Source organism: Mauremys mutica, chromosome 2, assembly GCF_020497125.1.
Source record: "Mauremys mutica isolate MM-2020 ecotype Southern chromosome 2, ASM2049712v1, whole genome shotgun sequence".
Taxonomy (NCBI): domain Eukaryota; kingdom Metazoa; phylum Chordata; order Testudines; family Geoemydidae; genus Mauremys; species Mauremys mutica.
In genome coordinates, this window is record NC_059073.1 from 106,251,215 (window position 1) to 106,274,157 (window position 22,943).

The window sequence follows — 22,943 nt, forward strand, 5'->3', positions numbered from 1 at the left end:
CTTGGATGGAAATTAGCCCTTTAGTCCAGGCATGAGGAGATCTTGCAGGAGGACAGCCTGTTTACACATGCACAGAACAATATTTGGAGAATCAACTTAGGAATGTTAGAGAACTCTGGGTATTTGAAACTAGGACTTAACAATATCATTCTCAATGCTGTCAGGATCCTGTTGGTCAAACAGATGTTTTAACTGGCTGGTACCAGTGTAAAGTTAACATGATTATCTTAAGTTGAAGCCTTTCACCCACACAGTTGATTCTTGTGCCTTATTATCCAGCTATGATCCACTAGTGGTCAATTCTAAACAAACTTCATAGAGTTGTAGCCCAGGTATAATCTAAAATGACTGTGTTACAAACTGCTAACTCAAATGGTCTGTGAAGCCAAGCATGAACTAAATAATAAACAGATGTGAGTCACCAAATATAGAACACTTAAGTCCTAGCGGCAAAGGGACACAAATAAGATGATAGGGTATTAGCAGAAAGATGCAATTTACAGGTCAGAATGTAATAGTAACCTTTCACTGTGAAAATTGAAAATTAACCTTGGGAGTATTGGATCATTTGCAGCTTATGTGGTAGTTTTATTGTAGAAGAAAATCTTTAATAGACTTTCACTGTGATTTTGGAACTAATAATGTTGTTTTTAAAATGTTCTTATTCTCCTCCAGTAACCATCTCTTTTCCATATTTTCGTTTATTGGTGCCTACAGTGAATTTACAGGCACTGACAACATCCTGTATTAGTTTGTTAGAGCACTCCGGCCACCTCCTTCTAATTTAACTTCCCATAAGGGGCTACATAAAGTGATCTACTCACCTAGGGGCAGATTCTCAGCTGGCATGAATTGTCATGACTCCACTGAAGTCAATAGAGCTATGAAAATTGATGCCAGCTGAAGATTTCAGTACTGCTTTATGCCAGTTTAGGTTTAACTTTTGGGAACAAAATTGACCCCAATGCAGAGGCCCTGTACAAGGACCCACTTATGAAGGCCCTCAGCACAATAGTCAGTTTCATTCTTAAAAACTTAGGGCTAGATTTTTAAAGGCAATTAAACACCTAATCCAGCCCTTGGTGAGGTTTGATAAATAGGGAGGTGGCAGAGGAGTAGAATTTTGGAGGATAAATCTATTAGCATATATTACCCATTAAAAGAATATGGAATGTTTTTGTTTATCAAAGAGTGATAAAGCAGGTTTCCTAACTTAAAAACGTTTGGCTAAATAATTCCAATGGTCATTATTACACTATTGAAAAATAGGATACCACAGTATGTAAAGAACACTGTGCACAAAACAGAAGGTAAGTAGCATGCTACTAAGTTTAGCAACTTTTCAAAATTGCTGCTTCATTAGAGGAAAAATATGAAGTTCTCAACAATTATTTTGCAGTTCCCTAGGGTGTGTATTTAAGATGCAATGGAATTAATTTTAGCCAGTGTCTATGAAATTTGTACAATGCAGCAGTCCTCCCCATCATCACCCTTAGGAAAATAGACTACTTTTCTAAGCACTTTTGTTGATCTAGATTTGTAAAGGGTTGTTTCATATGTGGTTTACTAGGCAGAAACCCAGATACAGTATATTTTATAAGAAAAGTAATCAACTTTTAAGTTTAAGTAACTACAATATACTGAAAAACAGTAAGTAATACAAGCTTTATGTTGTCTGTTTAAAAATTGTAATAAGTAAACATCTATGAAACCACAAAGTTACAAAAAATGTTTAACACGGAATTATTCTCATTACTTTGTATTCATCGGTTTTTTATTAATGTTTTTATGAACATTGTAGAAAACAGATTTATTTATTGTATTATGTTTTGCATACACTCTTTGGTATGTCTTCTGTTAACTCTAAATGAACACATTCCTTTAGTAAAACCAACCCATTTTAGTATGAGAACTGTTAAAGAAAAATATTTCTGCACAGTACACTCTAATGATGGTACAACCTCTTTTCAGTGAATAACTTTCTGTGTATGAGAAATAAACTCAAATAAACCTGTTTATATGCTTTATAGTGAGTTTATAAAAATACACATACCATTATTGTTATTTTGTCATCTTATACAAAAATATTTCCATGCTTAAATTCTGTACCACTGTACATGAGATTTGTTTTTCTTAGTGTCTTAGGGAAAGTCTTGATCCTTAACCTGAAGTCAGTTGTTTGGCTTTAGTGTAGTTTACACAAGGGTATAATTGACCTTTTACACTTCAACGTGCTTTTCTTTAGGTAGCTCTGGTACAATGGACAGAGAGTGTTGGTCTTACTCTGGTTAACAGGGATCTGACCTCAATGCAACTGAAGAGTCCAGGAGGACAAATTCTGACGTATTATATTCTTCAAGTTTTCCCCTTCACATCTGAGAGCAAACGCATGGGAATCATAGTCCGGGTAAATGTTTTGAATATTCTTTAAATTGTTTTTTACTTTACTAAGAGGTTTTTTTTAACAGTGTACCTGTTTATTCAGTATAAATGTGGACATTTCAAAGTATGTATAGTTTATATATTTTGTAAACTTTTCAAATATAAAACTTGGAAGGTTTGTAAATAACACTCATTTGTCAACAAAATATTCAACAAGATACTTTAGAAAATTAAGACAAGGTCTCTGCTGCAAGGTGCTCCATTTAGGCGGAACGCTCCAACAACATGGGGCCACATTGACTTCAATACTTCATGCATAGAGCAGCTTCCACAATCACAGCTTAAAACTCCAGTTTTAATTTCCCCATTGTACCTATTATAGTTCTGTTAACGTTCCAAGATTTAAGAGTAATATTCAAGTACCAAATGTACTTTAATAGACAGGGGCAAGTTAATGACCAACAGTGGCCAAGACACAAGGGCCCAGATCCACAAAGGTACTTAGGTGCCTAAGAATATGTCTACATAGCAATTAAAAACCCAGGGCTGACTCGGGCTCCCAGGGTTCAGGCTGCGGGGTTCTTCAATTGCAGTGTAGACTTCCGGGTTTGGGCTGCAGCCCAAGCTCGGACCCTCCTATCTCACAGGGTCCCAGAGCCTGGGCGCAATTCCAAGCCCAGAAGTCTACACTGCAGTTAAACAGGCCCCTTAGCTTGAGCTCCACGAGCCCGAATCATCTGGCACAGGCCAGCCATGTGTAAACATTGCAGTGTAAACATTCCCTAAGTCTGAAGTTTAGAGGCACATGTCCCAGTTTTAGTCTTCACTATGATCCTCATAACTCCTAACTCTGTAGGTGCTTACGTTTTCAGGGTAAAAAAATCTCTAAGCACCTAAGATTTTTACATCTGGGCATGTGCACTGCTGCCCCCCTCTAGGTATTTATCTCTTTCGTATGCCCCAGAGTGGTCCACAAACCAGGGGAAGATGGGCATTCACCCGCCTAGCTGATGTACAGGGTCCAATCAGGTAGGCCTGCTCAGAGGCCGCCTACTAGAGTAGGTCTTATTCAAAATCTGGCCAGTGGTAGTGGTGGTGCCTACCTTATAACTTATAGCCAGTGGTTAGAGCAATTGCCTGGGATATGGGAGACTTAGTTTCAGTTCCCCCTCTGCTTGAGGGGAGAGAAATGATGTGAACAGGGGACTCCTACTCTTCAGGAGAATGGTCTAACAAGTGAGCTATGGGATATTCTGATGTAGGACTCCCTCAGTCTCTCCTGTTGAAGCTGTTCCATTTTCAGGTGTTGTGGATTGCAGTGTTGTTCCTGTGATTTTCTAGGCACCTGAAAGGTAGGCATTGCAACACTCAGCATTGCAATACCTAGGTCCCTTTGTGGATCCTGGCCAAAGTGCTAGAAATAGAGGTTCCTAAGGGAAATGTTGAAACAACCTCAACCACAGCAACCGAAAATACTCCATAGTAATACAAGGAAGAATAAATTGAATTAGGATTGTTTTTGTAAAACGTAGTTGGAAATACTTTGATAACAAAAGGACTGACTTCAGAAGCTGGCAATTCTGTTGTCTATTTTTGATTTTTAGAACCTGGTTGTAAAATAAAGTGTATTTTTCAAAAAGTTTAGCAATGATTTGTGGTCATAAAGTTTAATTGGTAATTATATTACCAGTCACTTTTGGGGAAGTGCAGCTGCACAAAAATATCTTTAGACTCTATTAAGAAAGTGATTTATAAATTGTGGAATAACAATTTGAGAGATATTATGTAACTCTTTATTACTGTATCATTGTATCAATTATTTTTCATTAAAATACAATGCAACTTCTTAAAGAAGTATACAATATCTCCAGCTTACCTCTTTCTATTGTCTAACTGGATTGTAAGCACTTCTGGGTGGGAATATTGTTCTCTTTCCATTTTCAAAGCACCTAGCCAGCATTTTATAGTATACAAATAATAATGTATAATTAGGGCCTCCGATTTTTCTTTTTTTTCTTTAGGGCTTCATTTATTTTTAGCGGTTTTTGAGTTTTATTTAGGTGTCCAAAATTCAGGGCTTTTTCATAGTATGAATGTTTTATAAATCACACCCCTGTTTCTGGGGTCCATGTTACTGTTCCATGCAGATAGGCCTTTAGATACAAATAACCATTTCCAGTGTTTATTGGATAAACACCAGTTTTATTTTTTATTTTATTTTTTAATTGGGAGTGTTTTGTCAGTGTTATCAGTTAAAACCTAAAATCAGCAGCCCTACTTATGATCTTAATGTGAAGACTTATGTATCTGAGGGAAAGGTGGCAGCCTTAATACAGAAATGTATTTGTGTTGTATACCACAAAAGAGGCAGAACCTTCCAGTAGTTAGAACAGGGTCTAGGAGTTAAGAAATCCAGGCTTTATTTTCAATTCTGCCACTGATGTACTTTGGGTTTTTTGGGGCAAATCATTTAAGCCCACTATTCAAAAGTGACCCCTGTAATTTTGCCTCCATTTTTAGAGCAACCAACTTTTAGCTATTTAAGGATTGATTTTCAAAAATGCTGAGCACCTGTATCTTGCATTGACTTAATTTGGAATTGTAAGTGTTCAGCACCTCTGTAAATCAGACCTTAGAGTTGGGCACCCAAAAACTGAACCCCCCCCCCAAAATTATAGATCACTTTTTGAAAATTTGGGACATTGCCTCTCTCCTCGGTTTCCCTTGATGTATAAAATGTGGTGCAGTCAGTTTACTCTATCAGTTTGTGGATTTTAGTTGTGAATATGCCCCAACAGGCTAATATGTGCATATTTTTATGGATAAAATTAATTAAATTGGGTAATAAATCTTGCTGATCTTTTTTTAAAGTGCTTTGAGAACTTGTATGAAAGGTTCTATGTATATGTTAAAGGGGTATAGTCACTGCTATTGGCTATTTCAAATTTGTTTTACTGTATTAAAGTATAATCAGATTGCTTTGAAGATACGGTCATTTTGATTAAACAATACGGACAAAATATTTCTTCTACTGTTTTTCTAAAATTGCAGGATGAATCTACTGGAGAAATCACCTTTTATATGAAAGGTGCAGATGTCGCAATGTCCACCATTGTGCAGTACAATGACTGGTTAGAAGAAGAGGTAAGAAATAGCATGGATAGAACTGAGCAGAAAATTAAGTAGAAGAGACTGTGTACTTTATTTTGTCATGGAGAAATATTTTGTAGCTGAAATTTGCAAAGAACAGAAGGAGAAACCACAATGTCTTCTTTACCACAGATATTGGAATAGGTTCAGAAATGGAAATATTAAATCAAAACAGTAATGGATTGTGAAATGCAATTAAGTGTCTCATGAATAGGTTTTAAGGAATTGCAATTGTTTTCAAATTTTGTATAACCCAGAAAGGAAAGCAGAGGTAATAGTTTTACTGAACAACATAGCGACCTAAGACTAGGGGTATATTTGTCATGCTGAATGTCCCTTACAAAACAAATGTACGCATAAAACCCAAATACTTTTGAGAAGTATTCTGTATATAGCACCTACTAGTCTCTTTACTGTTACAATTGGCTGGGAATCCTGAAATATCTTCATGGATGTAGCCAAAATTAAATAAATTTACTTAACCATGTGTGTATAAACGTAATATTTATAGTAATATAAGCTCCATATATATATATTTATTTGCACAAACTACATTTCAAAACTGCTTAAATATTTTCCACTGTGCTGCTGTACTAGGCACCAGTAATCATCCTAACCTGACCCTGCCTACAGACGTTATGGTAATACAATGATCACACCATGTATGTTCATAATGGTATTGGCAATATGAATCAATATCTGCTTCAGGGCGGTTTGATTTAATCAGGGACATGAATAAATTAAATTCCCTCAAGACCTAGCAAAATGTCATAAAAATTACTTTTGGCGATAATGATACACAATTAATTGTAAAATACTTGTTTAATTTATTTAACATTATGAGGTCAAGTCAATAAGTGTTTTGCACCAGACAGGCAGCATCAGGCTTGTTTTTCATTAAGACCATTATTTTATGCTTCTTTTTTTTTTAAGACCACTTTTAGGGTGTAGTCTTTTGATCAGCAAGAAATGCTTTTGCTACAGAGAAGTCATATTTCCTTGACAGTCATTGCTTGGCTCTATCGCATATGCTTTAACCATCTAAAAGATTAGTATAACCAATTCTAAAAGTTCAGTCAAAAGGAAGTCTCCTTATTAAAAAGATTAACAGGAGGAATCCAAGTGACCTAACTAACAATAGCATACTGTGTTATCCTGTAGGAGAACCAAAATGAAGGTTTTTTCCTGAGTCAGTCTCTAGCTATTCCAGATAAGTAACTACGGGAACAAATTCATGACTGTTAAAGATGGGGGGGAAACTATAAGTCTATTTACTGTAGTATATCTTGCTAGAGCAAGATTGTTCTTTACAATATATTCTTTAGGACTTTGGTCTATCCAGTTTCACATGTCTCTGCAGTCACAGGTGCCAACTTTCCAAAGTGCCAAGGGGTGCTCGACCCCCAGCTTTGCTCCAGGCCCTGCCCCACTCCACCCCTTCTCCCAAAGCCCCACCCTGACTCTTCCTGCCCCTGCACCACTCCCACCTTGCCTCTTCCCGCCCAGTTCTGCTCTCTCTCCTGAGCACGCCGCATCCTCTGGGAGGGAGGGGGAGGCGCTGATCCACGGGTCCCGCCGGCGGGCAGGAAGTGCTGTGGGGGAGAGCAGATGAGGGGCTGCCAGTGACTGCTCAGCACCCACCATTTTTTCACTGTGGGTGCTCCAACCCCAGAGCACCAGGGAGTAGACGCGCCTATGTCTGCAGTACTCTCAAAGCATTCAGCTCTTCATATGGCTCAGTAGCAGCAGGTGACTCACTAACATTTGACTCCATCATTGCTATTGGTATCATAGTTGGAACTGCATTTATTTTCATGGAAATTTTAAGTTATTTTACAGATGTTTTCCAATTGTGTTTTTAGTTATAAGCGACCTTCGTCTGCCCAGTGTCTAAAGTTATGTGTTTAGCTAATGTTTTTTAAACTGGCACTGCTAAAGTTAGTACACACTAAAGTTACATTCTAGAAGGAAACTATTACTTGTTTGTACCACTTTAAATAATGACTGACAAAGCACAATATGATGATAAAATTAATAATGATAATTACTCCAGCCAGGAAAGGTTAGGCCTTTTAGAACTTGCTACTCAAAGAATTAAATTAAAGCATCAGAGGGAAATAAAATTATGAAATGCATAGACCAGTCAAAAAACTAAAATAACAGCACCTTGAAAGAATAAAATTACAGAGAATATATGTGCATTGCAGGAATTACCAAGAAGAAACAACAATAATAATAATAATTATAATACAAATATGTGTTGGGGGGTGAGTGTGAAAGAGACTGTGTGTGTGCGTGAAAGAGAGAGACTGTGTACGCTTTTGCCCCATTCGTCCATATCAAAGGCCAGCCCTGGTTCCAATGAATCCCATCTAGTGCTTTCCACCTGCAATTTGGTGACTGACCTAAACCCTCATGAGTTGAATTAAGAGAAGAAAGAAGAAAGTTGGTGGCTGGGCTGAGGAAAAAAAGCATATACATTTTCAGCTCATAGTTACATTTTGGTGGTAAAGCTATAAATTGGTGAAAATTCCATCTGAACCATAATTTTACCTTCCCCTAGATTCTCTCTGTCTGTGTATTATGATCTTCTACCAATAGATGGAGTAAGGAAAATTCATTTCAGTTTCTATCACTTATAAGTGTAGCAGGATCATTAGCTCCAGAGAAATCCAGCCCTGTTTTTGTGTAAAGTAAGGGAAAACACCTCTGTGGTGCTGAGCAAAGTTTTGAGCTAATATTTTTTTTAACCTCAATTTTAATTTTATCATTTTAAAATCTGTGCTGCACTCTCTGTCTAGCTGAGGGGCAATTTTCTTTTTTTTTTTTTCTTTACCCTGCTCCAACCATAGTCATCTGCAAGAGGGTAGTCCATCATCGAGGTATGTCCACCACCAGGACAGGCAGAGGGAATGCCCCATGAGCTTATGTTCTCTATTTGTGGGCCTCCCATTTGAATCTTAACAGCTAGATGGGTCAGACCCTTATCTAAGAAGATTTTCATACAGGCTCTCTTACCACTGGAATTGCATATAGATTGTGTTTGCAGCCATTGTTTTCTCTGCCTGAAAGAGTAGAGAGGCACATGGTAGCCCTACATCACAAAAATGAGGCTCCTGGAGTTCTCCTAGTTGTGGGTCTATGTGATTTTTGGACAACCAGATTCAGGTCCCCTATAGTCAGTCTCCTTGGAGCCATTGCAGAACTGCCCCAGGGAAATGGCCTTTAAGGCAGAAGTATATATTTTATTGCTTTGTCCAGTCTATAATAGAAATGCCAAATGATGCAGATTCTGTCACAGATCTTGAGAGATTATTCCATAGCCCAAGATTAGCCAGGGTGGGTGTGGACAGGTGTCTCAATTGTCCTCCAGTGTCTCTAGCTGTTACGTTATGAAGAAAACCTTGTGAAAGTATCCCAAGTGTTATGGATGACAAGTGGTAGTCTTAGTTTGCAGAGGATCTGAAACAAAAGCTCTGAGTTGTAAATTGCCCCATGCATTCCAAAAGATGCCAACTCAAATGCAAATCATGATTCTTTAAAATGTCAATATTGTTAACTATTTCATTGATCATCAAAGCATGTAAGAAAATAGGAAATATATTAAAGATCTACACGATCTACTCTGATTAACTGCCCATTTTAGGTAGGTCTTTAGCAACATCTGAGAGTTGAATGAGCCATGACTGGTTTCAGTTTCCTGAAGGGGGACTTAACTATCAAAAGAATGGGAAAAACTAACCTAAAATACCGTGCTGTCAGGAAGATTTGCCTTATATTCAGACTACATTTTAAAAAAATGAATCCTATTACTTCTAGTTATATCCCTGCATACCACATGAAATAATCTCTCTCTGCTTGGTGTTTGCATGCTTCACAACTGTTATTATCCCCCACCTCCTACCCTTTAATACTGATCTATCCAAGTGTACGTTTTTAGCCCTTTACGTTAGCCTATTTTGCTGTCATGCAATTGCAAACTCATTTAATTTGCTGTTCATTTTTACTCCTTAGTCTCTTTCTGAATTACTGCTTCCCATGTTACTCATTACCACTGAATATCTGCATTGTGGACGATTTTTCTCTATTTGTCCATTAGCTTGTATTTTTCACAGATTATTACATTTTATTAAGTTCTGCTGTTTCTAAGATTTCTGGATATATTTGTATTATTTCAGAGTTTTTTCTGTTTTACAACTCTGTTTATTATCTGTTTGCTGTTTATTCCTTAATAAATCATGAATATAAATGTGAAATAGTACTTATTCTAACACAGATTTATGCACAACTCGCTAGGCACCTTCCTCCAATTCAGTACTTTACCACTTAGATCACAGCCTCTTAGCCAATTTTCAATGTATACTATAGCATTTTTATCAAAGCCAATTTGAATTATCCTTTCAACTAAGATTTCATGAGCCATACTATCAAATGCTATTCTCAATATGTGGTGCTCCACAAGGATCCAAATTATTTATTTGTCTCAGCTTGGCTAAGGAAAAGGTATATTTGAGATAAAGGAGTTATCAGACTGGGTTAAAACCACTATGCAATATGCACAAAAAAAGCCAATCTCACTATTTTACTAGTCTGAACTTTAGCTCTCTTAGCATGTAGATGGATGCCTTATGTGCAGTAAAGGGAAGATTAGTGATTCCTTTATCTTTATTTATTACACCGTATACTAGTTGGACATCATTTTACCTAGTGTCCAGACTAATCTAGCAGGGACTAAAAAAAACAAATTAGCTGCTATGGAAATCATAGAAATGTAGGGCTGGAAGGGACCTCGAAAGGTCAACAATTCCAGCCTCCCACACTGAAGCAAGGTCAATTATACTTGACAGTTTGTCTAGTCTTTTCTTGAAAACCATCCAGTGACTGGGATTCCACAACCTCCATTAGTAATCTGTTCCAGTACTTAACTCTTCTTATAGTCAGAATTGTTTTCCTATTATCTAACCTAAATGTCTTTGGCTGCAGATTAAACCAATTACTCCTTGTCCTACCATTGATGGATATGTATAACAGTTGATCACAATCCTCTTTATAATAGCCCTTAATATATTTGAAGATTATCATCAAGCTCCTCCTCCTCCATCTTCTCTTCTCAACATTAAACATACCCAGTTTTTACCTTTCCTCATAGATCAAATTTTCTAAACTTTTTATCATTTTTGTTGCTTTCTCTGGACACTCTCCAATTTGTTTACATCTTACTTAAAGTGTGATGCAAAAAAACTGAACACAGTACTCCAACTGAGGCATCACCAATGCCAAATAGATTTGAATAAGTACTTCCTGTTAATATACCCCACAATGATATTAACCTTTTTTGCAACTGCATCACATTGTTGGCTCAGTTTGTAATCCATTATAATCCCCAGATCCTTTTCACCAATACTACTGCCTCGCCAGTTATTCCCTAATTTTGTATTTGTGCTTTTGCTTTTTCCTTCCTAAGTATAGTACTTTGCACTTGCCTTTATTGATTTTCATTTTGTTAATTTCAGACCACTTCTCCAACTAATCAAGGTTTTTTTGAATTCTAATCCTGTCCTCCAAAGTGCTTGCAACCCTTTCCAGCTTGGTGTCATCCACAAATTTTATAACATACTCTCCACTCCATTATCAAAGTCATTAATGAAAATTATTAATAGTATCTGACCTGTGACAAAACCCCTCTGTCTAACTCTTAGATACACCTTCCCATTTTGGCAGCGACTGATAACTATTCTTTCAGTATATTTTTCAACCAGTTGTGCACCCTCCTTATAGCAATTTCATCTAGACCACATTTCCCTAACTAGTTTGAGAGTGCCATGTTGGACTGTGTCAGAAGGCTTACTAAAATCAAGATATATCGTCTATTGCTTCTCCTGATCCCTTAGGCCAGTAACCGAAGGCTAGTTTGGCATGATTTTTTTTTCCTTGACAAATCCATGTGGCTATTACTTATCACCCTATTATCCTCTAGGAGCTTACAAACTGATTGTTTAATGATTGATTCAAATATATTTCCAAGTATTGACATGATGATGGTTAGTCTGTAATTCCTGTCTGTAGTACAGAACAGCATGCTATTTTACCTACATTATTCTTTTGTACTTTTGTCTATTCAGTGTGGCAACATGGCACGAGAAGGATTGCGCACTCTGGTGGTTGCCAAGAAGTCATTAACAGAAGAGCAGTACCAAGATTTTGAGGTATGAAAATAGAGAGGAATCTGTATTCTGGGCATAGCTCTTGTGCTCAGATAATGCAAAGCACTTTATAAGGAATACTATTATTTGTATTCTATTAAGATGATGTGATCAAATTTTGATTTAAAATATTGATAATAACTGATGTGTTTAAACAGAAATGTTGTGATTTTTGACATTCCTTAGTAACTATTCCAACATCTGTCACAGGATATTGTTTAGTTTTGTTTATTATACCATTGGATTATTGCTATACAGTATCAGAGGTCCTAATTTAAATTAATTTTAGAGTCTCAGTATAGCACAAAAGTCTACTAGTTCTGAAAGACAAGGGCAATCACTACTTAAGTGTCTTGAGGCCTGCTATTTATAAAGTCTTCTCATGATTCACTTTAAGGGTCATGCAAAGAAACTTGCACTGATACACTGACATAAAGGCCTGGTCTACACTACGGGGTTAGGTCAAATTTAGCCGCGTTAGGTTGATGTAAAAATGACTGCATCCACACAACCAACCCCGTTCAGTCAACCTAAAGGCTCTTAAAATTGACTTCTGTACTCCTCCCTGGCGAGGGGAGTAGCGCTAAAATCAACTTTGCTGGGTTGAATTTGGGATAGTGCGGACGCAAATCAATGGTATTGGCCTCCAGGAGCTATCCCAGAGTGCTCCATTGTGACCGCTCTGGACAGCACTTTGAACTCTGATGCCAGGTACACAGGAAAAGCCCTGGGAACTTCTGAATTTCATTTCCTGTTTGGTCAGCTTGACGAACTCAGCAGCACAGGTGACCATGCAGTCCCCCCAGAATTGTAGAGTGTAGAATGTTTCTACGCTCCCCATATCATCTTCGTCCCTGAGGTTATCGCAGATTAGAAGGGGAAAAAACGCACTCGTGATTACATGTTTTCCAAGCTCATGCAGTCCTCCCACACTGATAGGGCACAGATTAATCCATGGAGGCATTCAGTGGCAGAGGCCAGGAAAGAATTAAGTGAGCGCGAAGAGTGGAGGCAGGACATGATGCTGAGGCTAATTGGGGAGCAAACGAGCATGATGAAGCATCTGTTGGAGCTGCAGGAAAGCTAACAAAAGCACAGACCTCTGCTGCATCCACTGTATAATCGCCTACCCTCATCCCCATGTTCCATAGCCTCTTCACCCAGACGCCCAAGAACGTGGGTGGGGGAGGCTCCAGGCACCCAGCCACTCCACTCCAGAGGATGGCCCAAGCAACAGAAGGCTGTCATTCAAACAGTTTGATTTTTAGTGTGACTACAATAACAATGTGGCCTCGTCCTTCCCTCCTCCCCAACCCCACCCGGGCTACCTTGTACGTTATCTCTTTTCTTTTTAATTAATAAAGAAAGAATGCATGGTTTCAAAGCAATAGTTACTTTATTTCAAAGGGAGGGGAGGGTGGTTGGCTTACTGGGAATTAAAATCAACAAAGGGGGTGGGTTTGCATCAAGGAGAAACACACACAACTGTCACACCAACACCTGGCCTGTCATGAAACTGGTTTTCAAGCCTCTCTGATGCGCAGCGCGCCTTTCTGTGCTCTTCTAATCACCCTGGTGTCTGGGTGCTCAAAATCGGACGCCAGGCAATTTGCCTCAACCTCCCACTCCGCCATAAACATCTCCCTCTTACTCTCACAGATATTATGGAGCATACAGCAAGCAGCAATAACAATGGAATGTTGGTTGTGCTGAGGTCTGACCAACAGCTCCATCGAGCTTTTAAACATCCAAAAGCACATTCTACCACCATTGTGCACTTGCTCAGCTTATAGTTGAACTGCTCCTTACTACTGTCCAGGCTTCATGAACAGATTCTCCCAAGCAGGAGAGCAGAGTTGCAGCGGAAGCAGTGGATGAGGATGGTTAGCAGTCCTACTACACCATCTGCTGCCAGCTGCTCCCAGGAGGACCAGAACGGATCCCCCATGCTCATCGCTGGGGATCAGGAGAGCAGAGTTGCAGCGGAAGCAGTGGAGCCATACACCATGCCCTGGAGGTTGCTAGGAGCCATGCAGGGAAGATGTTTCCAGAACCCCCGGCCAAGCTCCATGTCCGATGAAGACAGTTAGCAGTCCCACTGCACTGTCTGCTGCAAAGGCAAGGAGCTGCTGCCGTGTAGCAATGCCAGCTGCTGCAGGCGCTTCTGTGTCGAATTGCTTGGATATCCGGGTAGGGCAAGGTACCTCAGCCAAGGCAAAAGTGCAAGAGCCCTGGAGCTGTTCCACGTGTCAACCACAAACGTGCTATGGAGTGTTACAGTGCCGACTGGACTGGAATGTACGGCTGCAAGACTTTTTCACCAGCGACAAAGGACAGGAATATGATGCACCTAAAATCTAAAAAGGCCCGCACATTTCCCAGAGTTACTACCCTTGATAACAGAATGTCAGTGATTGCATTGGGTACTTGGATCACAGCAGCCCCCACGGTAGACTTGCCCACAACAGCAGCAGTGACAGTGAGCTGAGCGAGCTCCATGCTTGCCGTGGTATGGCATCTGCATGGGTAACCCAGGAAAAAAGGCGCAAAACGATTGTCTGCTGTTGCTTTCACGGAGGGAGAGGCGACTGATGACATGTACCCAAAATTACCTGCAACACTGTTTTTGCCCCATCAGGCATTGGGAGCTTAACCCAGAATTCCAGTGGGTAGCGGAGACTGCGGGAACTGTGGGATAGCTACCCACAGTGCACCGCTCCGTAAGTCGATGTTAGCAACAGTAGTGACGATGCACTCCGCCAACTTAATGCGCTTCGTGTGGACATGTGCAATCGACTGTATAAAATTGATTTCTAAAAATCAACTTCTATAAAATCGACCTAATTTCGTAGTGTAGACATACCCAAAATGTGTTGATTAAACAGTGGATTTTACTTTTCATAATTGTTAGTTCTTGAATAAAGATAAATTTAAACATGTTACATCATGAGTCATTGTCAACAAATGCTGACAAACTGAAGATTTATTTTCTCTTTACGAGTGATAGCAAGCGCTCTCTAAAATAAGGGTTTTGGGGTTTTGTGTTTGTGCGAACAGAATCGCTATAACCAAGCAAAGTTAAGCATACATGATAGAGCCCTCAAGGTGGCTGCTGTCGTGGAGAGTTTGGAGAGAGAAATGGAATTGCTGTGCCTCACTGGAGTAGAGGATCAACTACAAGCTGATGTTAGACCAACTCTGGAGATGCTAAGAAATGCTGGAATAAAGGTACTAAATGCATACTACCAAACGGCAGTTAACATGATGTTCTAATTGTGTATTTTTTCAAAACTGATTTATTTAGTATTGTATTTATTTATTTAGATTTATACAGAATAAAAAGGGCACCTACCCAAGGCTCAGGTGTCCCTGGCTTAAACTACAAAAAGAAATATCAATGAACAGCAAGCAGAACACACACACTCCCTTTCCCTCCACAAATTTGATTCCCTTAAGCATCCACCTCTTCAGCTTGTGCAAAGAGGAATTTATCTAATAATATTTTGTCATTGATGCTTATCAGTCTTTACAATGAAACTGTCCTGTTTGGAATGTGTTACTAAAAGAGTTAGTGAATTTAGGTGTGCACATCATAAAACCACTGTCAGAATTGGCACTTATTTGTATTCATATGAAGTCTCAGCAAAGAGGCAATGGACAAATAGGCCTGGAGAGGGAACTGTCCACGTCCCTAAAGGTAGTTCCTTCAGGTTAGGTTTAAGGGACATTGCAGAAGTTTTGCTGTGCCTGTTTTGTTTGACAGAGAATGTTACAGAACGATCAATCTGGCAAGTTTGAAAAGGACTCCGTTTACTTGAGAAAGAAAGTTTAATCTCAAAACCAGACAGGTTTCTAAAAAAAATTAAAACTTTTCTAGGTTATATATTGTGACAAGGCACCTCCTCTGTCTCGCTGGGCTTAGCACTTCCCCTTCTGGCCCGGAGTAAATCAGTCATACTGTGGACAGTGTTTTGTCTTCCCATTCTGTGTTTACCTTAAAAATATTGATAAATAGGCCTTGGAGCAGGCCCAAGGAGTGCTCCTCCACCAAACAAATGAAACCAATTCACAAACACAAAATAAAGGAGTATAGTTTTTTCCTGCCCCTTCTCTGGGGGATGCGGAGACTTGTTCTGTTATTGGCCAGTCCTTCCCCTAAACAGGAATTCAGTTTAGTTCCCCTGTGAAGACGAGCGCAGCCTCTCATCCTGGAGAAACTGATCTCATTGCTGCCACTAGCCCTGCAGTAGCTTGTCTCTCCTGCCTCTGTCACTAGAGGAGGGGTTTTTAAAGGTCTCCGGCATCCCGTAATTGGACTCAGGTGTCCGTAGTTGCCCTGAGGTAACCCCTTCTCATAAGGAAAAGGGTCTTTATCTGAAGCTAACATACCTGCTTTCCACTACACTCTTGCAGCTGTCCATCCTGACTTTGTCATAATATCTCTTATTGAAGAAGAGTACCAAGAAATTTTGTACAGAAAGAAATATGTAGAGTCAACCTTGGTTAAACTGAATCAGATGCATTGCCAGTTTTATTTTTGTTTGTTTAAAAAAAAAAACACCTCAGATGAATTAATAATACGTGTCTGCAATAACCTTAGTTAGCAATGCAGTGTCTTGCATGCTGAGGAATAGATGTATAGGAATAATGTGTTCTGATTATAGTTTTTCTCCTTTGTATTACTACTACTTTTTCTCATCCCAAGTCATTTTTACAGACCGGGGGAGTAGTACAATGTCACCGTTCATTCCTGTCTATGGCGTGTTCCTCTGTTAAACCCAGTCATGTCCCTGCGTACAATGTCCCACCATCTAGTAGCTGGTCAGCCTCTACATTGGACTGACCTTAGTCGTGTTTGCATTATTTTCTTTGGTAGCCGATCATCTATTTGTGTTCTACGGAGTCCCCACCATCATAATCTTTTCGATTGCAGCCAATCCTGTATCCTGATTTTACCTCCTACTTGCTTTACTTCTTTGTCTTAAAATCACTATGCTTTACATGTTCATCTTCTGGAGAACTCTCATCTCTGTCTCCAGCCTTCTGGGAGGGAGCAGGAGGGAGCATCCCAGCCTGGGTCAACAGACTTGGTCTAGCGGGGCTCATGCTAGCGCTTTGAAAACTGTATAGTGCCCAGTGTGTTTTGGATGAAATCCTCATGCTGGTTCCAGCCCCTTTAGACCAAGAGGTCCGGAACAGCTTACATCTGGAGGGGAGGGAGCAGTCTTCCTGCGCAGGAATTGTGGATGACAGACATAAGGCTACCTTCCAAGCCTCCTTGCAAGGCCCAATAGAAGGGGGGAGGGCAGGAGGGGTGTGTTGAGGGCAGGGCCACAGTATGCTGTGTGCCAGAGATTCTGAGTGATGCTCTAGCCCATGGGGCAGCCCCAAGAGATTGCTGTAACTTAGGGCACAGGAGTCTCTTCAGTTCTTGGAACAGCCCAGGATTGGGAGGATGCAAAAGTAGTTTAAATCCTCCATAACCTATCCACCTCCTTTTCCCCCTGATCTGCAAAATCTGTGCTGTGCCTAAAAGAGGCAGCATGTAATCTCACCATGTGTGTGCAATTATAGTAAAAAATAGCCTATTCATTTCTTTGGTTTAAAGATGTGCAGCCAATGCATCCTTCCTGGTTGTCAGGTTCAGCAAAGTAGTAGGAGAAGATTTGAAGATGATACAAATATCATTCAGCTTTTGAGAACAGATCTTAATGTTCAGCTGAATTAACTCTAAAATTCTTTTGCAGATATGGATGTTAACAGGAGATAAACTGGAGACAGCTACTTGTATTGCAAAAAGTTCCCACTTAGTATCTAGAACTCAAGATATTCATATTTTCAGACCTGTAAGTATAGTTCCAGATAATATTTTAAGATTGGCCTCATCAAATAAGTGTTAGAGTAAAATAAATATTGCTTAATAAGTGGCCAGCTGTTAATCATTAATTTGATATTCATGGTAATAGGATTAATTATAAGGAATTGATTTGCTATTATTGTGGTGACTATTTAAAGACTGAAGATTATAAAGCATTAAATATGAACTTATTGATACTTCTTCCAGATGTTTCATAAAGGACTTGTTGTCCTAATGCACCAGTTTTACACTAGTATAACTCCTTTGACTTCCACTGAATTACTCTTGAATTACACTGATGTAAGTGAGAGTCCAAACACATTACTTCTGCAGAACAAGGGTTCAGATCAAAAGCAGAAAACCAGAATTGTTAATCTTAGTCTTCAATTAAAATACTTGTATTTTCCCATTTGTCTCTTTAAGAAAATTAATAGAAATGCAAACTGAATATCTGTATTTATATACATTTTGTTATATTTTAATAACATCAGCTATATTGAATTCAAACAAAAATAAGGATCCCCTAGGCCTTGATTGATGATGTGTGATCAGACATAATGTCTGTCTGTTCTAAATGAACCACTTGCACCTACAGAAATAATTATTTCAATATAATTTACATGTAAATTTAGTTTCTTCTGAAGCATCAGAATGGCAAATTAGGCCCTGCAGACTCCTATTTGCAATTAAATTATTAATGCTTCTGATAAAACTTCAGATCAATTTTTGTTGACCTTTCCATGTTGTAACACTACAAATTAAGTCTTCCTGAACAAAATCTATTTAGTTTGAGTTAGATTTTTATTTTCATTACCTAGATTAGTAATAAGAGATCAACTTGGAACTGTTAATTTAGAATACACAAAGTTTTAGATTATTTAGAAAATGCATTTATATAGAATTCTATCTTGTCTATGCCTGCATTTTACAGCCAATTGTAAGAAAAAAATTTTTACAGTACTTAAATCTGATTGACAATTGAAATAAATATTAAATTGAATATGATCCATTTTGGGGGAACCTGAAAAATCACAAAAATATGGTATGTCCATGGCTTATTTTATTATAATATATGTGCAGTAAATAAATAATTACTAGAAGTCACTGTACTAGATTGATAGTCATTATTAAAATGTCTTCTCTGATATTCCAAATATTAATTAACAATGAAAGTTTGCCACTTAGACTCTATTTAAAAAAAAAGTTAGATTTTTTCGGGGTTGTGAATGCTTCTTTTAATTTATTCTTAAGGCTTTTAGATGTTGTTTGTTTCTCTGGTGAAACAAATGGATATGTCGCAGACATAAAAACTTCCTTTTTCTTTGTTAGCTGACAGGTGGCACTATAGAAAGAGAGTCATGCTGAATAGTGAGTTCTGAGTGAAGACATCTCTCAAATCCTGCTTGCTAGACACAGTAGTGGGCTCCAGTCCCTGGTGGTAGACAGAATAGGAGCTGGTTTCTCCTCCCTCTTCAACCTCCCACAACACACATTTAATTTAGAAGGAAAGGAGAGAGAATTCCATATTTGTTATTTTTGGAGCATTTTGTTGTTGAGTTGCATCATAATGCCCCTGCAGATCTTTGTGTGCAGTTAATCCAACACACGGAGTTGTGTGCTAACAGGAGCCAGACCTAGAGTTCCTACTGGTGGAGACAGACAGGTTCAAGACATGCAGCCTCTGATTCTGTCTGTGGTAGGCCAAGAATAGTGTTATTCCAAATCAGTTTAAAAACCTGTTCACGCTCACCCATTTTAAATTTGCTTTGGACAGCCAGTGTTGACAGGGCCCAAATCACATGTGAAAGCAGTTTAGAAATTTTGTTCTAGACTAACAACTGTATCTTGTATATGATAGTTCAGAAAAAGTCTAATTGAAAATCAACATGTTGTATTTAAAATTATATTAGTACACTTTCATCTGGTTATATTGTCAATTTTGCAAGTTCTATATTTTAATTTGGTCCTTACAAAATTATATTGTGTACACTTTGAACCCATATTGCATTTCACAAATTTGATTCCATACTATGATCCATTGTGAATAAAAATACTGTATAATGATAATCTCTGACCCCCAGGAGGTTCGTTATGATTAGTGTGTTTTATATGACTCCCTGGTACTTATTCATACCCAAACTATTCTTCATATTGCCTGCTTAGGAAAACATTTTCAGCTGCAAGTTCCAAAAAGGACTAATACCAGTAATTGTATTCTCATGCCTCTTCAACTATTTAGGGTTTTTCTTTTCCTCATCCAGACTAATGGAACCACTAACGTGGCCACATCACGTTGCTCCAGATACATCTTATTCATTATTAAGCAATGTCATTTTTCTGAGTTAGAGGGTTGATCTAGAGTTACCAAACCTGAATGACTCAATCCCACATAAAGTTCTTACGAGATTTTATATACATGGTTTTGCAGCCTGATGCACTTTGGTGAGGCACTGAATGTGCTGCCTGCACAGATTTTCCTCCTGTTTGAAGAAGATTGCTTTCACATCTCAGTTCTTTCAGACAAGATGGCAAAGACACATGCAGAGCTACTTCCTGGGTGTTACACACGCTGGGGTACAACACTTTGAATAACTAGTGCTTTCTGGTTTGGGTTTCTCTGGTTTCTGGTATTTCCGTTCAAACTTGTTTAACAATTAAATCTTTTAATTTTGAGTGTGTATTTTTATTGAAGGTAATCAGTCGAGGAGAAGCTCACTTAGAACTTAATGCTTTTAGAAGGAAGCACGACTGTGCCTTGGTGATATCTGGGGACTCTCTAGAGGTAAGACCTGGGCTTCTATCAAAAGCAATTTACTTGCACTAATGTATATAAAAAGGAAAGGGTTGTTCATATCCTCATTTATTTTAAAAAAAGGTTTTTTCCCCTTGTGCTTTAAAGCATCTCAGGGTTGCCGGTGCCATAAATCAAGAACACCTTTACTAGACAGCCAAATTGTATTAGTTCTTTGATGGTTGCTTAAGACAGCTTTAGATTAATGAAAGGTGTATGCAATATGATTTGGTACTGTGACTATTTGAAATTTTGTCTCTTCTATTGGAACCAATGAAACAGCTATAAGAGTGCTAGTTTACAAGAAAAAGCCAAGGTCCAGAGAATGCAAGTAAAATTGTTTTATTGATGTCACTCAAGCAAAACTCTATAGCAGAAGGAGGGATTTCCTTTTCCATCAAAGTGTTTTCTATTCGTGAAACGAGCCTGTACTATGGTGCCTTTCATGATTAAGAACAGAACTTCAAATAGGATAAAATATGTTCCTTTCCATAGGTTTGTCTGAAGTACTATGAGCATGAATTTGTAGAGTTGGCATGCCAGTGCCCTGCTGTAGTTTGTTGCCGATGTTCACCCACCCAGAAAGCTCATATTGTGAAACTGTTACAACACCATACTGGAAAACGTACTTGTGCAATAGGTGAGTGCCAGAGCTAGTTTAATTCATAGTCACACGAATTTGATAAAATTGATTAGTAGGTGGCAACAGTGAATGCAAATGGTTACAGGTCAACATTTCAAGGCATTTCACTTCCAAATATTACAACTTCTTTACAGTAAAAGATGATCCATTTAGAGAAGGTTTTTTAAAATGTATAAGCAAAAATATCTTGATCGTTGAAGTTGCATTAGTTTTAACCTATACACGAATTCCAAGAATTTAATAATACACACCACATAACTAAAAAGGAGATCTAAAGAGAGGAAAAAAGTATGAATAACTGCATAGTGCCATGACATTTCCAGGTGACGGAGGAAATGATGTCAGCATGATCCAAGCAGCAGACTGTGGAATTGGAATTGAAGGCAAGGTAACTTTATCTAATTTCATGTAAATTATCCTACATGTCATTTCAACAATTTTGTACTAGCAGCTTTCTCTTTAAATTGTAATTAATTATGCAGCAGCCTTATAGTGAAGACGTTGGTACAGTTCACGCTTTACAATGTAAATAGTGTTTAGATTTTTTTTAAAAGTCATAAAATCTATGTATTAACATTTTCTCAGCTTTAGTCTTTTTTCTTACCTTGTGTATAGAAACAATCAAGAAAAACACAATCCCTGTAGGTTATTTTGTATAAAATACATATGTTGCACTGAAAGAGACGGGCTTGGGTGATAGTACTTATTTGTAGCAGTCGTCACAGACTGTTCAGTATACTCAATATACATCAGTTGCATATACGTTGCAATGTTGATAAAACTCTGTTGTTAAGGGTATGATTCTGTCACAGATTCAGTGACTTTCCGGGACCTCCACGACTTCCTTGGTGGCAGGGCTGGAGCAGCTGTCAGCACCGAAGCAGCGGCCCCAGGGCTGAAGCAGCGGGGGGTGGGAGGGTTAAGTCAGCCCTTGCTGCAGGAGCAGCGACCAGTCCCGGGGCCACCAGAGTAGCAGACGACAGCCAGCTCTGCAACCTGTCCTTGACTTCTACTAAAAATACTGATGCCAGAATCTTAATCTTATCTATTATGAAACAGGAGTGAATTTTGCAGTTACAAATTGTTGCTTATTAGAATTTTGAAATCTGAACATTTTGTTTATTATTAATCTCTTAAGACACTGTGTTTTCCAATATCCTTTTCTGCATAAAATTTAACGTTTTTAAAATGTTGTATTTTGTTTTTGCTTTAGGAGGGAAAACAAGCTTCCCTGGCAGCTGACTTTTCTATCACACAATTTAAACACATAGGCAGGCTGCTGATGGTTCATGGTCGAAACAGTTACAAAAGATCAGCAGCACTTGGTCAATTTGTCATGCACAGGGGCCTTATTATTTCAACTATGCAGGTATTTAAACTTTTATGTTTGTATAATGCCCACAAAATGTCATTACGCTTAAAAATATTTATTGTGAAAGTTTTAAAATTAATAATTTAATTTGATTTATTGTACTGCACGGCATGGAGAGGGATAGTTTAAAAAAAAAGGTAATTGACTAATACATAGTTTTAAAATGCGTGTTCTTTTTTTCAAGGCTGTATTTTCTTCAGTCTTCTATTTTGCTTCTATCCCTTTGTACCAGGGATTCCTAATGGTAGGGTAAGTTAAAATCAATAGTTACAATACCAGGTAACATTTATTTCAGAATTTTTTTTTTAAAGAAAATATTGGTTTCTGCCCCATTCCTCATGTATTTGTGATTGATGAACTAACAGATGCTGGTATGAGCAAAACAGCATCCATGTAGCAGAGGTTCACAAAGCAACCCAACCTCCTTTACCGCTCCTCAGTGCTGAACCTCTCAAAAGCAGCACAAGATACCAAGCATCCCATTGGCATGGCCTTGTAGAAATAAAGCTAATCCTCTAAGGAAAAAATCCCAAATACTGAGGTGT

At 38.4% G+C, this 22,943-nt stretch overlaps 1 protein-coding gene across 2 annotated transcripts in view; it reads left to right on the forward strand.

Annotated features, from left to right (window-relative positions):
• The window catches only part of ATP9B (ATPase phospholipid transporting 9B (putative)), a 338,734-nt gene that overhangs the window by 303,837 nt on the left and 11,954 nt on the right, over positions 1 to 22,943 (forward strand). For both annotated transcript variants that reach the window (XM_045006684.1, XM_045006685.1), the window contains exons 16-25: positions 2,246 to 2,407; positions 5,434 to 5,526; positions 11,655 to 11,738; positions 14,793 to 14,963; positions 17,483 to 17,581; positions 20,285 to 20,374; positions 20,879 to 21,023; positions 21,350 to 21,414; positions 22,240 to 22,395; positions 22,583 to 22,647. In XM_045006684.1, coding sequence (XP_044862619.1) covers positions 2,246 to 2,407; positions 5,434 to 5,526; positions 11,655 to 11,738; positions 14,793 to 14,963; positions 17,483 to 17,581; positions 20,285 to 20,374; positions 20,879 to 21,023; positions 21,350 to 21,414; positions 22,240 to 22,395; positions 22,583 to 22,647 — 1,130 coding nt within the window. The remainder of the gene's footprint in view (positions 1 to 2,245; positions 2,408 to 5,433; positions 5,527 to 11,654; positions 11,739 to 14,792; positions 14,964 to 17,482; positions 17,582 to 20,284; positions 20,375 to 20,878; positions 21,024 to 21,349; positions 21,415 to 22,239; positions 22,396 to 22,582; positions 22,648 to 22,943) is intronic.